The sequence below is a fragment of the Macaca mulatta genome, chromosome 17, assembly GCF_049350105.2.
Source record: "Macaca mulatta isolate MMU2019108-1 chromosome 17, T2T-MMU8v2.0, whole genome shotgun sequence".
Lineage (NCBI taxonomy): Eukaryota > Metazoa > Chordata > Mammalia > Primates > Cercopithecidae > Macaca > Macaca mulatta.
In genome coordinates this window covers 39,458,795-39,474,494 of record NC_133422.1, presented here as the reverse complement: position 1 = coordinate 39,474,494, position 15,700 = coordinate 39,458,795, and the positions used below count along the sequence as shown (strand labels likewise).

General features: G+C 32.4%; 1 protein-coding gene across 1 annotated transcript in view; it reads left to right on the top strand.

The window, feature by feature from the left end:
- The window catches only part of DIAPH3 (diaphanous related formin 3), a 491,959-nt gene that overhangs the window by 166,285 nt on the left and 309,974 nt on the right, over window positions 1–15,700 (top strand). Inside the window, exons 10-14 of the mRNA XM_077973974.1 lie at window positions 5,230–5,340; window positions 5,624–5,742; window positions 6,530–6,646; window positions 10,608–10,726; window positions 13,724–13,788. Coding sequence (XP_077830100.1) covers window positions 5,230–5,340; window positions 5,624–5,742; window positions 6,530–6,646; window positions 10,608–10,726; window positions 13,724–13,788 — 531 coding nt within the window. The remainder of the gene's footprint in view (window positions 1–5,229; window positions 5,341–5,623; window positions 5,743–6,529; window positions 6,647–10,607; window positions 10,727–13,723; window positions 13,789–15,700) is intronic.

Below are 15,700 nucleotides of genomic sequence, written 5' to 3'. Positions count from 1 at the left end.
TGTTAGACAACTTTCTAAATCTTGTCAGCACAATCAGGTTGAAAGCATCTGCTCTGGCGGCCTTTGGAAAAACTGGATGGTCCTCGTGGATGGGGCTCAGGGATAGTGCCTGTTACTGAACCTTGAATTTTGTGCTTAAGTTTGTTGTCCAAAAAGGGTCAGGGAACCAAAGGTTAGAAAAAACAGTCTCATTACTGAGTATCCACCCAAAAGAAAAGAAATAAATATTTCAAAGGGATGCTAGTACTCGCATGTTTATTACAGCACTATTCACAATAGCAAAGATATGGAATAAACCTAAGTGTTTATCAGTGGATGAATGGATAAAGAAAATGTGGTACATATACACTGTGGAATACTATTCAACCATAAAAAGGAATGAAATCCTGTCATTTGCAGCAACATAGATGGAACTGGAGGCTATTATCTTAAGTGAAATCAACCAAGCACAGACAGACAAATATCACATGTTCTCACTTATATGTGGGAGCTAAAAATTGTGATCACATGGATGTAGAAAGTGGAAAGGTAGATAACAGGCTGGGAAGAGTGAAGTCGAGGCAGAGAAGGAAGAATGAAGAGAAGTGTGTAAAGGGTGCAAACATACGGTAGAAGGGGTAAGTTTAATGTTTGATAGCAGAATGGAGTGACTGTATCTGACCAAATAGCAGAATAGAGTGACTGTATCTGACCAAATAAATGTATTGTACTCAGAGAATAGACACCGTAAATACCTTGACTTGATCACTGCACCTTATATGCATGTAACAAGATTTCTCATGTACAATAAATTTGTATAAACAAACACATTTGTCTTTTCTCATATTTGTGTTGAACATAGTAATTGCAGTAAATTATGTACCAAAGGAAATTTAGGTACTATGTATTCACATATGAAGAAAACTTCTCACTTTATTTTCAAGGGCAGAAAGCCACTTTGCTGATTCAGTGATGTAGATAGCGGCATGTTCCTCTATTTTGTTGTTAACCTCTTTCAGCTTCTAATGATTCTCCTTTGATCATTTGCCATGTTCTTAAGATTGCCTTTGACTGGCTCTGTCCCACATATTGAATATCTTTGAGATTTCTATTTACAGTTTATCTACTTTATTGGCTCCTGTTATGTCTTTACCTTCCCAGTTGATATTGCTACTTTTGTCCCACTCTTTGTCATTACCTTTTTGGCCACTCACTTTCCTGTCTTAGGCTGTCTGGAGTTTGCTGGTGTCAGTCCTTCTACTATACTTTTAGTTTACTGCTTCCCTAAGGAAATCTTCAACTATCCTGAATCATAGATGGACACACACCCCTCCAGCTAGAAGTTACATTTAAAATACCTTTTCTCACGTAAGATCCTTTTTGATAATTGACACAAGAGTAATAAAGTGAGCTTACAGTCTTGGCTTTCCAAACCATTATAATTGAATTTGTAATCCATAAAACCTAGAGATAAGTGTCTTTAAGCAGAATTTTTAAAAACAAAGATAAAGGAGCAGTTACTTCTAACATATAAAGTTGCATTTAGGGCAAAGAGGAGAATATTTTAGAGCCAATTGCTTTGTTTACTGGCTGCATACGGCATCTGTGGGGAGGCAAGTGGTTTCCACTTGGAACAGTAACTTTATCCCTTTGTAGAAGCTATTCTTGTCAAGTCACCAGTGTTTTCATTTTGCCAAATGCGGTGGTATTTGGTTAGTCCTTGTTTTATTTGACCACATTTGACACAGTTGATCACTCTCTCACTGTTGAGACCACTTTCCATACTTCCAGGACACCACAATCTCCTTGTTTTCCTTCTACCTCACTTATGGTTTTTAACTTTTTTTTTTCTTTAACTTATTTCTCTAATCTCCACGTTGAAACCTACAGTTGAAAAATGCCCTAAACAGTTCTTACTCCTCCTTTTTCCTCTGTACTGTCCCCTGGGTGATTCCATCTGAGATCTTGGTTTTTATATATTATTGCTATAGTAATTGCTTTATTTTGAACTGGAGTCTTCCATCTTCAATTTCCTTGTCAGCTTTTAAAATTTAGATCACTAATAGACATTTCCAACTTATCATCTCCAAAACTGAATCCTTCTCTCTTCCCAAGCCTGTTTCTTCCATGGTCATTTCTGTTTCAATAAATTACAATTTTGTCCTTGAAGTTGCTCAGGCCCAAAACCTTGGAGTCAGTCTTGATTCCTCTTTCTCTCAAAGAAATTTCCATCTTTTTTCACACCTGTATATCTAGTACCACGAACGGTGCCTGGTGTATAGTAGGCATCAATAAATAGGCTTTGAAGGAATGAAGTATGTGAGCCAACATCAGGGTAAACTGCCTGATATTGCCCAAAGATGGAAACTTTAGTTAACTAGGTGCTCTCAAGAAGATAGAAGCTCCTTATTTTCTTACCCTTATTAGCTCAGAGGGAGGTTGGTTTTGTAATGTATCACAATGATTTCTATAACATGCAAATTAAGAGAGATCATATGCTACATTTTTGGAACATCAAATACAGCACAGAGATTACCTCCTTATGACAAATATCTCACTTTTGTTTCTCATTTTTTGAGTATGAATATCTCCAGTTGACAGAAGTTGTAGGTACTCAGTAATTATTTTTTTAGTGAATGAATGATTCTAATATACATCTCGATCAGAATTTTGGAAGTAGGATTTATCTTATTCTCTAAAACCTGTTGCTCTTCTTGCATTTTGTATGTCTGCTAATGGTACCACTTTCTATCTAATTAAACGACAAAAGTGGGAAGCCTCTTGTAAATGCTTTTCTTGTACCTCATTCTATCAGTTTATATTTCAAATGTTGTTCAAACCTTCCTCCTTGCTCAAAAATTTACTTCTACAGTAGCTTCTGAACTTGAATATATTGCCTCTGTTATTGTCCCCCCTTTGCGTAAAATTCCTTACGATTTTCACTATTTCTGGTTGAATCTGAATTTTGTGACTTGACACACAAGGCTATGCCTTATCTGTCTCCTGTCTCCTTGTTCAGCCTCATTTCTTGACTTCTTCCCATTACTTCCCTTTCTACCTTGACAAAGTACTCACAAAATTTGAATTACTTGTAATTTAAAGGTTCCATGTCTTTGAACATGTTAATTCCTGTGCTTAGAACTTCATTCTTCACTTCTGCATCAGGCCATTTTATTAATCCTTGAGTCGGTATTTTATTCAGCTGTCCTAGTTCTCATTTAGCATCTCCATATTCCCATTATTTACCAAACATATTTCTTATAGTATATAGTATGTTTTAATCATTTTACTGATATATCTTCATTGGACAGGCAAAATGTCCTGTTAGCCTTTGTAGTTTTTTAACCTTTCTCGGTGTTTCTAGGAGTTGATTGATATGGCATAAATGCTGATTGACACTCCCTTCTGCTGGTATGCTAAATTATTGTGAAATTATGTGATACCACAGGTATGTATCTCATTACGTATAAAACCTGGAAGGAACTCCTTGGTCTTTACCTTGATTATAGAATTATTTATCCATAAAGAACAATACATTTTAGTGCATACCTATATATATTCACAGACATGTTTGCATGATTTAAATTAAATAGATTGTAAGCCATGCTAATGGAAAATTATGATTAGAATTGGGAAGCAATTTTATAAATTTAACTTGAATTCATTATTTCAATTTAATTTCCTATTTCTTCTTCTATGGAGAATTACCTTTTTGAATATTTCCTGGAAATAATTTGGATTATCCTTTCCCTTATTTCTCAATTTCATGCTACTGTTGTCTACATATATTTATTTTCCATTTAGGTGATATTTACTGCTAGTTTTTGTGTTCCTTGTTTTTGCTACTTTCTTTGAGTTGTCTGTAATTTGTGTTTTTCTAGAAGCCAGGTGACTGAGTTTGATTTAGTTTCTCTGATTGTAGAGAAAAATTATTTATTTGCTCTTTCAGATCTTTGAAAATTATATGGCATTGCTGAAAAAAACATTTGTGGTTCCTGGGTAATGACTGGCAAGGGGGTGGAAGGAAAAAATTTTAAACTTGACTTTTTGACATGAACTGGTTACAGCTGAATGAACATGTACTGGAAAGGTAGATTCTGTTAAGTTTTTTTTTTTTTTTTTTAAGTATGTTTTTCTTCTTCCTCTCTCTTCTGACATATTTCCCATTCCCACTTTAAACAACCTTAAGTTTCGACAGTAGAGGCATGCTGGTCAGATTTTAATGCTTAGATATCAAATATAACAATTACTATATATTTCAAACAGCGGGAATTGAGACTCCTGTTGGTGTCTTACTCCAAAACAGCATTTTAAATTCATATAAACCTTGCTTTAAGGGATGGAGAAAAGACAATTTAGGGAACAGCATGAGGTTAAACATATTGATCAGTAGTCCAGTAGTTCTTGCTAGACTTGGATAGAATGTAGACTTTAGAAAAATAGTATTATCAACAACAACAAAGAATGCTTCTCTAGAGAGACTGTCTTTTGTTTGCATTTTATGGATTTTGGAGGATGAAAGATATATTTTAGCCAGGGATTAAAAAAAAGTGGAGAAGTTGAAAGTTGAAGTGTTAAACATGAGCTGAGAAATTTTGTGATTTAAAAATTTTTATCATTTAAGTTCTATATTAAAGGATTTACTGAGCTCTGTTATTTATTTCTAGTTAAAACATAGGGTAATTTTGAATTTTTGCCAAAGTGTGAGAGCCATTGCCTGATAAATTAACTTCTAGAAATTAATTATACAGTGTTTATTTATAACCTTGTTAACCAGAGTTAAGACCTTTGTTGACCTTGAAGTCTTTGGGACTTTGAGTCTCTCTTGATGAATGGAAAATTATTTTATTATCCTATTTTAGGTAAGTGTTATCTATGCAATAGGTGTTTATCATTTTCAACTAAGATATGTTAAATTTCTCTTGTATGTGTGTAGAGTAATATTATTGGACAGAAACTTAGCTTTTGGTTACAAGTGTTTTTGTTTTTTTTTTTTAATGGAGCAGTAGTAATGGCTAATGTTTTTCCATCTTCCTTTCACCTCAGTAACCCTCAAATAAATAAGAAATAAATAACTCCACTGAAACTTTATTTCTTCTGTAGTTTATAACTGACTAAAATATTTTGCTTACAAATTGTTTTAATAGGAAAGATATTTAATAATGCTGGAATAAAACATTGAAGTTTAGTTTTGTTACTCTTTCTTTAATGTTGGAAACCCAGTCTGTCTCACTGTTTGATCTCTTGTAGGTAGCTTGTATGCAGCTCATCAATGCCCTGGTTACATCTCCTGATGATTTGGACTTTAGGCTTCACATCAGAAATGAATTTATGCGTTGTGGATTGAAAGAGATATTGCCAGTAAGTGCCCTGCAGTCTCCTTATTAATATTTAAATTAAAAGAATACTTCAGTAGGGGGAAATTTAGATAAATTACCTTGAAGAATAATTTGTCTGTAGGAAAAGGCTTGAGTTTAAAAATCCATTTTTGAAATATAGATGATAAGATTTGAGTGTTATTTAACACTTTAAATATTTGAATGCTATAAATCAAGTTGAATGGTTGGTTTATTGTTTATATGTTTTTTATCCTTTTGCATAATTAAAAACAATAATTCATCATAATTTTTATTTCTATCTCTAGAATTTAAAATGCATTAAGAATGATGGCCTGGATATCCAACTTAAAGTCTTTGATGAGCATAAAGAGGAAGATTTGATTGAGTTATCCCATCGCCTCGAAGATATTAGAGCTGAACTTGAATATCCTTTTGTTCTAAAGTCTAGTCAAATCATATATAAAATTATTGCTAAATCCAAAATACTCAACCACAAATATTTAGCTCATTTCTATGTAACCAACATGAAATCAAACCTTCATGCGTCAGAAGAATGTTATTATTTTATTAGTTTGTGTGCTTTTATGAATACACCTATATGTAAGTGCATGCTGCAACTAACAAATGGATGCTGTAGATTAACTTATATGTATGTGTGCAATCTGTTCTGTTTTCTTTTTATATTTGACATTTCTCCTTCTACTCCGGGCTTTTCAGCTCTAGGAAAAGGGCAGTCTTAGTCACTGGCTGCTCTTTCCCTGCACCTTGGGTGCATACTCATGAGTCACATGTTAATCTGTGGGTCTGCAGATATCTGTGCTCCTCATGAGACCCACCGGGTTCCTATCCTCACCTGGGGCTTCTTCATGATAGATTATGCCTGACCACCAGCTCTGTTGGTCAGGCAACCTTTAGAATTCAACACAGTATTCATAGATAGCTTCTCTACTATCTTTGTTCTCAACAGCCTCTGTGCTTAGGCGAGACAGATAGTTTGAGCTGATTGTAGAAAGGAAGTCAGGAAGTGTCAGGTTAAGTTACCATTTCCAGAGTTTTTCTACTACCCTCAATGCTAAATATCTGTATTTTATATTGAATATATAAGATGCCTGTATTAGAGTTTCAAAACCTTACAGAACAAATTCTGTCATATTATTGTAGTTGTTTGGTGTAGAGTATAAATAAATCCATATATTCCTTAATCAACTCACTGAAGCATATGATGTTTACAACATGGTGTGGAGCACAGTTAAAGAAACTAGAGCAGAGGGATATTTTATTTCTATTCTTCAGCATCTTTTGCTGATTCGAAATGATTATTTTATAAGGTAAGAAGAAGTTATATTCTAATGTTTTCTTTCACTAATAGAAATCTATTAATTGTGAAATTCACATCATATTTGCCTTTGACAAGCAAATGATTTTTATGTTTGTCATAACATTGATTCCTAGAATGTGTTGTTTCCTCTGGGCACATATTTAGGTAGATGATGGTAAAATGATATTACTATTACTTTTTAAGCTCCTGTGGATTCCTGGTTACAACCTTTCATCTGAATAAAAATGCAAACAAGCAACAAATTACTAGTTGATCATGTGATAGATAATATTTTCTGGCTATTCCTTAGGCAGTAGAAATGATGTTGATAAGTTTCTTCTTATAAGTTACATGAAGGGCACTAAACATTGCCTTTATTCATGTTTAAGTAGCTGGCAAGCCTTAATAATACAGTTGTGTTTAATGTTGCCAATCTATCAAAAAGCCAGACAAATGGCTTTTAAAGATTGATTATGTCCTAGCCATCTGAATTTAACAAATTATTTATCTTTTTTTTTTTTTTTTTACCTCATCTACATTATAATGTGACTAAATATGGATGTTAGCGCCTAACTCACTGGGTTGTTAGGTAGGTGAAATATGGGAAAGTGGGTAAAACTTCTAGCCAAACCCTTGGCATATGGTGTATGCTTAGTAAATGTTCTCTATATCTACTTTCCATTTCTATTACTCTTTTATGGTGGAAGCTGAGCTCTTTGAATATAAAATCATTTTGTTGCCACCAATTTAGGTTTGCTGAAATTTCATTCTCTTATACTTTGGGTGGTTTTTTCTTTTCTACTTAATTTCAAGTAGAATAATTTTTTAGACAAACTTCATTCAGGCTATGTCCTCTGGGTAATGTCAGAGGGTATGACTCAATTATTTTTTGATGTACCTAACAAGCAAGGAGAAGACCCAAAATGTTAAAACTTTAGGTTTTCCGGATGTGGATAGGACATACATCAAAATTACTCTTTGTAGCCAGAAATCCCATTGATATTCTAAAATATGAGTTTAGTAGCTGATTTTTTAAAATTTGCTTCTTTCTCATATTTTATTAAAAATAAACCAGTTTAAATATTTACATACTTGATAAATGCTAGATTAAGAATTGCTAATTTAGATTTTAAAATATCATTTGTATCATGCTGTTTATGATACTAACTACTCCAAATTTACTTAAAAATGAAACTGAAACTTCTACTTACTCTAAAGTAAACTCCATACATTTTTTGATCTGTGTGTGGTCGGTCCTGTCGTCCTTTGGATATTTGCCGCTGTTTGAGTACCCAGGAATTTAAGACTGTTGTTTTTTTTCAATGGTTTGAACGTGCCTGTAGTCTTGCAGGGGTTTATCATGCTTATGACTTTGATCCCTTCACCTGTGCCCTGAGAGGGCATGTGGTTGTATCTAGCTTCAAAACAGATTAAAAAACACAATTGTTTTAGGTTGTGTTCAGGTGATCCTATCATTTGAGTTAACTCAAGAGTCTTGGAGAAAGATTAACTTGTGGCATTACCAAAATGACATTAAGGCATGGAAATTTAGATATTTGGCCATCTTTTGAGTATGAACTTCTACATTTGATGCTCATCTATGTTAATTCCTTCTTTGGCTCTTTAAACTCCAGGTATCTTGGTTCCAGATATGGTTGCCACAAAGGCAGTGTTCTTCCTGTGACTGCTATACTCAAGACAACTCCATCAATTTTGTCCTCGTGTTTCCAAACTCTCCTATTTATTATCGTGGTTGTTAATATTTCTTAAAAATATGTTATGTTTTTATCCCAAGATTGTGTCAGAATTGTGATAATTCACATATATTTTAGTCGTGCATTTATTTTTTTAAAGTTTTATTTATTTAAATACAGTAAAACTTACTCTTGTTGGTGTACACATCTATGAGTGTTTTTTTTTTGTTTGTTTGTTTTTTACCTTCATTTTTTGGTTTCATCTACCTCAGAAGGACCTCTATTTTACTGTTTCAGCAATCTTAGATAACCTGTAACATTTTTTGTTTAATGAGCTCTTTAAACTACTTTTGATATGAACATACATAATTTTTCTTTTTCTTTTTACAAACAACAGGTTGTTCCATTGCAGAATGTTAAATGTTCTCATTTGAAATAATTGGTGGATGGAAAAATTAGAATCTTTTTTCATTTCTACTTTTGGAACAAAAGAAAGTTTGACAGAAATGGAATTCGATTGGAGAATATATGTCAAAGGCAGCCCCTTTTCCCCAGGAAAAAGGGAGGGGGCTGAAATAAAGCAAGATAATTGGATAGAGAAGATCAAATTCAGTTTTGCATAGAATAATTAAGGCTTACCATGACTAAAATACTATGGTAGTTAAATGAGCATGGGAGATAATTTCTGACATTTGTTAACAATACTACAGAGAAAAATGAAGATTTCAAAATCTCCTCCAACAAAAATAACATTTTATCAGTAATGGCAACTTAATGTTCATCCCTTAATTAAGTTATGTCATATTCCTCAGACACATTTACTAACTCACCAATATTTTCATGGAGATTATTTTCTAGATTTATATTTTTGGAATCCAGAAATGTTGTATATTATTCTTTGCTAGTATTGCCTCCCCAAAGAGTTTTTGCATGAAATTTCAGCTACATTACAGATGAACTCATAATTGGACATTATGGAGTTGAGGAAAAACTTACTAAAATTATGATTTCTTAAAAAAATGACATGAAATAGCTTGTGTTGTTAATTTAAAACATTTTCATTTTAAAAACATTAGAATAATATTAAGAGTAAAAAAGAAATACATCATTGAGATTTTTAAATGTGATAGATATAAATGTGTTTAAATGTATATACCACATGTAAATGTGGTAATTACGGCAGAAATATTTGGGAATGGGAGATAATGTCTTGAAAGAACTTGAACAAATAGAGGCATAGATAACACTTTTGATTTGTGCCCAGGAACCGTTTCTTAAACATTTTTACTCTATGACAGTTAATGATCATTAGTCATCTTTGCTAGTGTTAAGCTGTAGTAGATTTTCTTCACCATAATACATGGTTTATTAGGTGTAAGGTAAGTAGGTCAAGAGCAGTGGGTCATAGTTTATGGAAAGGAAAGCCTAACTGGCTTGAGGGACCAACACTTAGGTGATGAGGAGGATTTACAGAGGAGAAGTATGCTAAAAGTCATTAAGGAAAGAAGTTCTAGGGGATGATTTGGTATGGAGGACTGTGCTTCATTAGAATAGTACCCAACCTGTTTATCACTTTAGTTTGGTTTTACTTATAAAATCTTTTATCTGTTTCACATTTATTAAATCTTAAGGGATGTTTTGCTTATTGCCAAAGTAGATGGACTAGACTTAATTGTAATGACAACATAAAATCTACTTGGAGATTTTAGTTAAACTTCAATTTTTGGACAAATATTATTATACTGAATTTTTCATTTCCCTTTGAGTAAGAAATGTGAATTTGATATTGTATATAACTTACAGTATGAGTTTTAAATTTGATTTCACAAACACTTGGAAAACAGTATACCATATACTACCATAAAACTTTTTAGAAAAGATTTTTGTTTATTTTGATTATATTATGAAGTGAGTTAATGGTAGCTATTTCAGTGTGGTACAGTGGAAAGTTGATGACCTCTGAGCACTAATTTTAAGCACTTATCACTTCACTTTCAGCTAATTTACTTAATTCAAGGTTTTGACTTTTATTAAGAAAATTAAGGGACACTATATTTCCTAAAAGACTATAAAAATATGCTGTTTTGAATTCATTAAAAGCAAAGTGATGACAATTGTATTTACTCTCACTTCCATGTAAAATCTGTTATGTCAACTGTTGAAACTATATTACTAATAAATTATTGAACTTGAAATCAATCTTAGCAAAAAAGTTTTGTTTTGATGTAAAGTTACACTAATGATTGATTGTACATTTACTCTTTTCTTTGGTTTTAGGCAACAGTACTTCAAATTAATTGATGAGTGTGTATCCCAGATTGTATTGCATAGAGATGGAATGGATCCAGACTTCACATATCGAAAAAGACTAGATTTAGATTTAACCGAGTTTGTAGGTGAGTATTTCTCTACTATTTAAATGGAAATATCTTATTGTCTCTTATTCTATGAATGAGCTCTAGGGTATTGGTTCTCGGGTTGTGTATCTGGACTCCTGAGGGCCCTAATTGTCAAAACTGTTTTCATAATAGCACAAAAACATTATTTGCCTTTTTTATTGGGTTGGTATTTTGCACTGGTGGTGCAGAACAATGGTGAGTAAAACTCCTGGCACTTTGTTATGAATCAAGGCAGTGGCACTGAACTGTGGGAGTAGTCATTGTCATCTTTACTGTCAATAAAACAACAAAAAAACTGCCATTTTTTACCTAAGAATGCCTTTGATAAGGTCCTAAAAATGTTAACTTTATTAAAGATGGACCCTTGCATACACATTGTTTTAATATTCTGTGTTAACAAATGGGATTTATACATACAGTACTTCTGCTGCATATGACCAGTGCCTGATGTTACAAATTCTCCATAGGCAAAAGATCTATTAAAAGAGTTCAATAAGAAAATATTTGTGTAATTGAGTTGCAAGCAGAATTGCCTGCCCCGCCGCCAAAGCCTTTTTTTTTTAAACTTGGGAATGACTCATACAGACGACAGCTTCTGTAACTTGAGAGTTGTTTTTTTTTTTTTAAGATAATCAGAGCATTATTACTTAGTGTTGTAACATTTGAGTTTTTATTTACGTTTTCGTCAGGCACTTGCTTTCTTAAAAATGAAATAAAATGAGCCTATAACTTCAAAGAAAATGGCCGATAAATATGCTGCCAATGAGAAAATTTGAGTTTTTAAGTGGAAATTTGAATTTTGAAAAATTTGTATTTGCTGCTTTTAGGCTGACAGGTTCTCAATACTAAAATTATTTCCTGATGTCACTGGTGTTATTAACCTGATTATTCATTGTGATATTGTAGAAAGACATGTTAACATTTGGAACATTTGCATGACTCAGCACACCATTCTTTTCCATATGACCAGTGCCTGATGTTACAAATTCTACATAGGCAAAAGATCTATTACAAGTGCAACATTTATCAAGAGATTTTAGGGTAACAGAGTACAAGTTAATTGATATGATATGTGATTCCACATATCATATATGTTTAAAAATGCAACATTTATCAAGAGATTTTAGGGTAACAGGGTAAAGTTAATTGATATGATACGTGATTCCACGTATCATATGTGTTTAAGAAGTCACCATTTGTCAGATTTCGATATAACATCAAAGAAGATTATCCACAATGATTTGAAAAAGCTATTAAAATACACCTCTCATTTTCAGCTATGTATCTGTGCAGAGTTGTGTTTCTTTTCATATATTATCTGAGTCCAGGGAGAAGAATGAAATATAATTAGTGAAGAACTAGGTAATAATGAAAATGCTTGTTTCTCTCTATAAGAGATAAACAATTAGAAGTTCCTGTGGTGGGGGGAGTGGGAAGAGGACGCAGAAATTAAGGAAATGGTGCTGTAAATATGCAGCACACTAAAATGTGGAATGATTTTGAATAGTATCTGAAAAAATTTATTCCACTGAGTCATTTAGGAATGGCAGCTGAGAGGTTTTTTTCACTGAGCTCTTGAGAAGGAAATAAAATATTTGAACACCATTTGCCTGTATAAGTGATGCATGCTTACATAGTTTTAATAAATTAATTGTATTTACTGATTTTTAAATATTTAGAATAAACTCATAAGTAAATACAAAAGATTTAAATACAGAAGAGAATGTCATTGTATTTCTATGAATAGGTGAGAGAAGAACCAAAGTTGGACAATAGGGGAAAAAGGTGTTGGAAAGCATAAGGCACAGATAATTTGACATACTATAGCAAGAATTTTAAGTTATTGTTAAGGTAATGGGAATCAAAATTAAATATTTCATGCTCTGGAGTAATCCAATTTAGTAAATATCAAAAATTAGGATTAGATAGAGAACAAACACTGTTTTAATCTTTTATACCAGAATCTATAATGTCTTAAATAGATAAATCAAGAAATAATAGTTATGTACATTTTATTTAGAGTTAAGAAACTAACCACCAAAATAATCTGGTATAGAAATGGCCGTAAGAGGTTGCATTTAGGAAGTGTGATTGAGATTTGGATGCAGTAACTTTGTTGACTTATTTTTTATTATAAATTCTTCTGTAATACATTTTTATAAACCTTGTTCATGTATCACTTTCATTCAATAAAAAAGAAGGGATAGCATATATTATGGAAAATCCATATGAATTACTTGTCCTACATTGTGTTCTGTCATGTATATATATGGGAACTTATTTAAGCAATTCATTATTGATGGGCATTTAAGTTATTTTCAGGTTTTTTGTTTTTTTTGCTAACATCAGAAAATATTTTAATGATTATTCTGGCCTAATGGACAAGTCTTTGAAATGGAATTGCTAGGTTAAAAGAAAATCCATATTTACAATTTTAGTACATATTGCCTAGTTTTTCATCAGCAAAGTTCTTAACTTTCACTATTGGTTTCCTCATGTCAACTCCAACACTTGGCATTATCAGTCATTTAATCTTCACATTCATATTGTTAATTTTCATATTGATAGGGAATAATAAACATTATTCATCTGCTTTAGTGATTTTTTTAGTATCAATTTTTCTAACTTTCTGTTTATTACTGTTGCCGGGTTTTTTTTGTTTTTTTTTTTAGCTTGGTCAGACATCATCTTTTTTCTTTAAAATATGTTCCAATTGGTGATAGAAATACTTGAGTGTTATTACAATTGAACATTCTCCTTTTGCCTGCTAGAAGTTTAAAACTGTTATTGAGTTTGGCTTTTCCTGTTTTCTGTTTTCTGGTATCATGCTTAGAAAAAGCCTTTTTCATTCCAACATTATAATTTTTTTTCCATTTTATTTATTACTGGTAGTATCAGTATTATTTTCTATGATATTTTTTCTTTCTAAACTTTTGAAGTCATAATGAGTTTAAGAACTATCACATTAAAAATTTCCTGTCATTGCAATTTTAGACGTTTGCGTAGATCAAGCAAAACTAGAAGAGTTTGAAGAGAAAGCATCAGAACTTTATAAGAAAGTAAGTAGTTTTGACTAACTTTGTAGTACTCTCTGGGGAACCACTGCAGGCATGCTTCTGCCTCAGGGAATTTGCTTGTTATTCCTTCTTTCTTCTTTATCTGCTTCAGGTGTGTGCACAGATGCCATCCACCAAGGAGGACTTTATAGACCATTGTATCTAAAAAATCTTAACTTCCCACTCCCAACCTTGACCTTCCCTATTCTTTCCTTATTTGTTTTCTTTCAATATATTTATCATCATCTGACATGCTACATAGTTTAGTATTTACATGTGAATGAATTATCTATTTCACCCTAAGAGTAAACTTTGAGGCATTTTGTTGCTTTATTTACTATCCCTCCACCAAGAACTTTTCCCGGCCCTTTGTAAGAACTAAAAAGATACTTTTTGAATGAGTAGATGATTGAGCAAAATGTATGTAATCAAAATTTTAAGATTGTGGTAATTCTCAAGAAATCATATTATTTAGGCCCTTAAGAATGAAATGATATATAAAAATTTTAAGAGAAAAGTTAACTTGCTTTTAGTTTTGATTAAAGTTGTTTCATTGTATTAGTCCAACTTTATAAAATTGCCATGTTCATGGGTCATAGCTATTGGATATTACCAGTTTTGTTTCAACCCAGTAGTATTTCTAACCATCCAGCCAATTCCTTACTTTTCTTTAACCCATTTTTGCCTGAGATTGCAATTTTTTTGAGTTTTGAAAAATCAGACATTGGCAATGACCTTGAGCAGTAGGATATAAATAATTCCCACATGCTCAGCGTTCCAATAATGGAACAGTAGGCATAAATTTAAGGTACTGTTTTGTCCTTTTATCTCTGGCTTAACAAGTACCTATTTGACTTTTAATTTGTTGTTTCAATTCTTTGCATTTTAAATAGTCAATCTGATTTGAATTATTCAGATGGTTTTTCACATTGAAGGAGTGATAATAATTATTACTACTATTGCCCCCATGATGAACCCACAGCGAACATTTACTAAGTGAATATTTACTGTGTGTTAGGCATCATGCCAAGGAATATACGTTTTTGATGTGGCAGATACTAAATGTATCTTGAGGCAGTCACACATTTCTATAAACTTTGAAGATAAAACTTAAATTATAGGCACTATTTCGGAGGTTAAGACTAACTTAAGAAAAACATTATAAATGTCCTCAGGGGCCTTAAGGTTCTGACTTCACCAAACGCTAAATGAGAGGTCGTTATTTCCCAGGCCTTCGGCTGCAGGTTAGGATTACAGTTGTGAATATGATATTGTCGTTGCTCTGAAGTGACTTAGTTTAGTGGGGGAAACAAATTAATGGATCATTTAAATTTAGTCTCATAGTGTTACAGTGGATAGATGTTCGTGTTGTGGGGTGACCCTTCACCCAGCCAACATTGCATTCTGAGCTCGATAAGCACTTTAACTCTTTATAGGAAAGCAGTAGTAGACTTTCAAGTGCTTGATTTGGATACATCCCAGATAGTATAAATTTGATTTTGTTTCAATTTTTAGATATATAGTATGTATGAATGGAGTTAAAACATGAATGGAGTTAAAGTTTCTCAACAAATTTTTTAAAAATATTGTAGGCTTTAAATATGAATAGAAGAAAGACCTTGTTCAAGGTTAGTTGTCTCCTTTTAGTCAGAAATTATATGTCTTAGGTGTATTCAGAAAATACTATTTGCTCCATAAAATATTTCTATTGCCATATCATTTTGTATATATCAGCAAAAACTTTGTTCTGATAGCTTTATAAGGACACATGTAAATACTTTGCTTTAGGCAGGAAGCTATCATGGTTGCTAGACACATTCTTTATTTTGGTGCATAAATTTGAAAAATGAAGACCAGAAATGTCAGAAAGTATATAGAGAATATTGAATTACCAACCTTCTTGTACAGACGCACT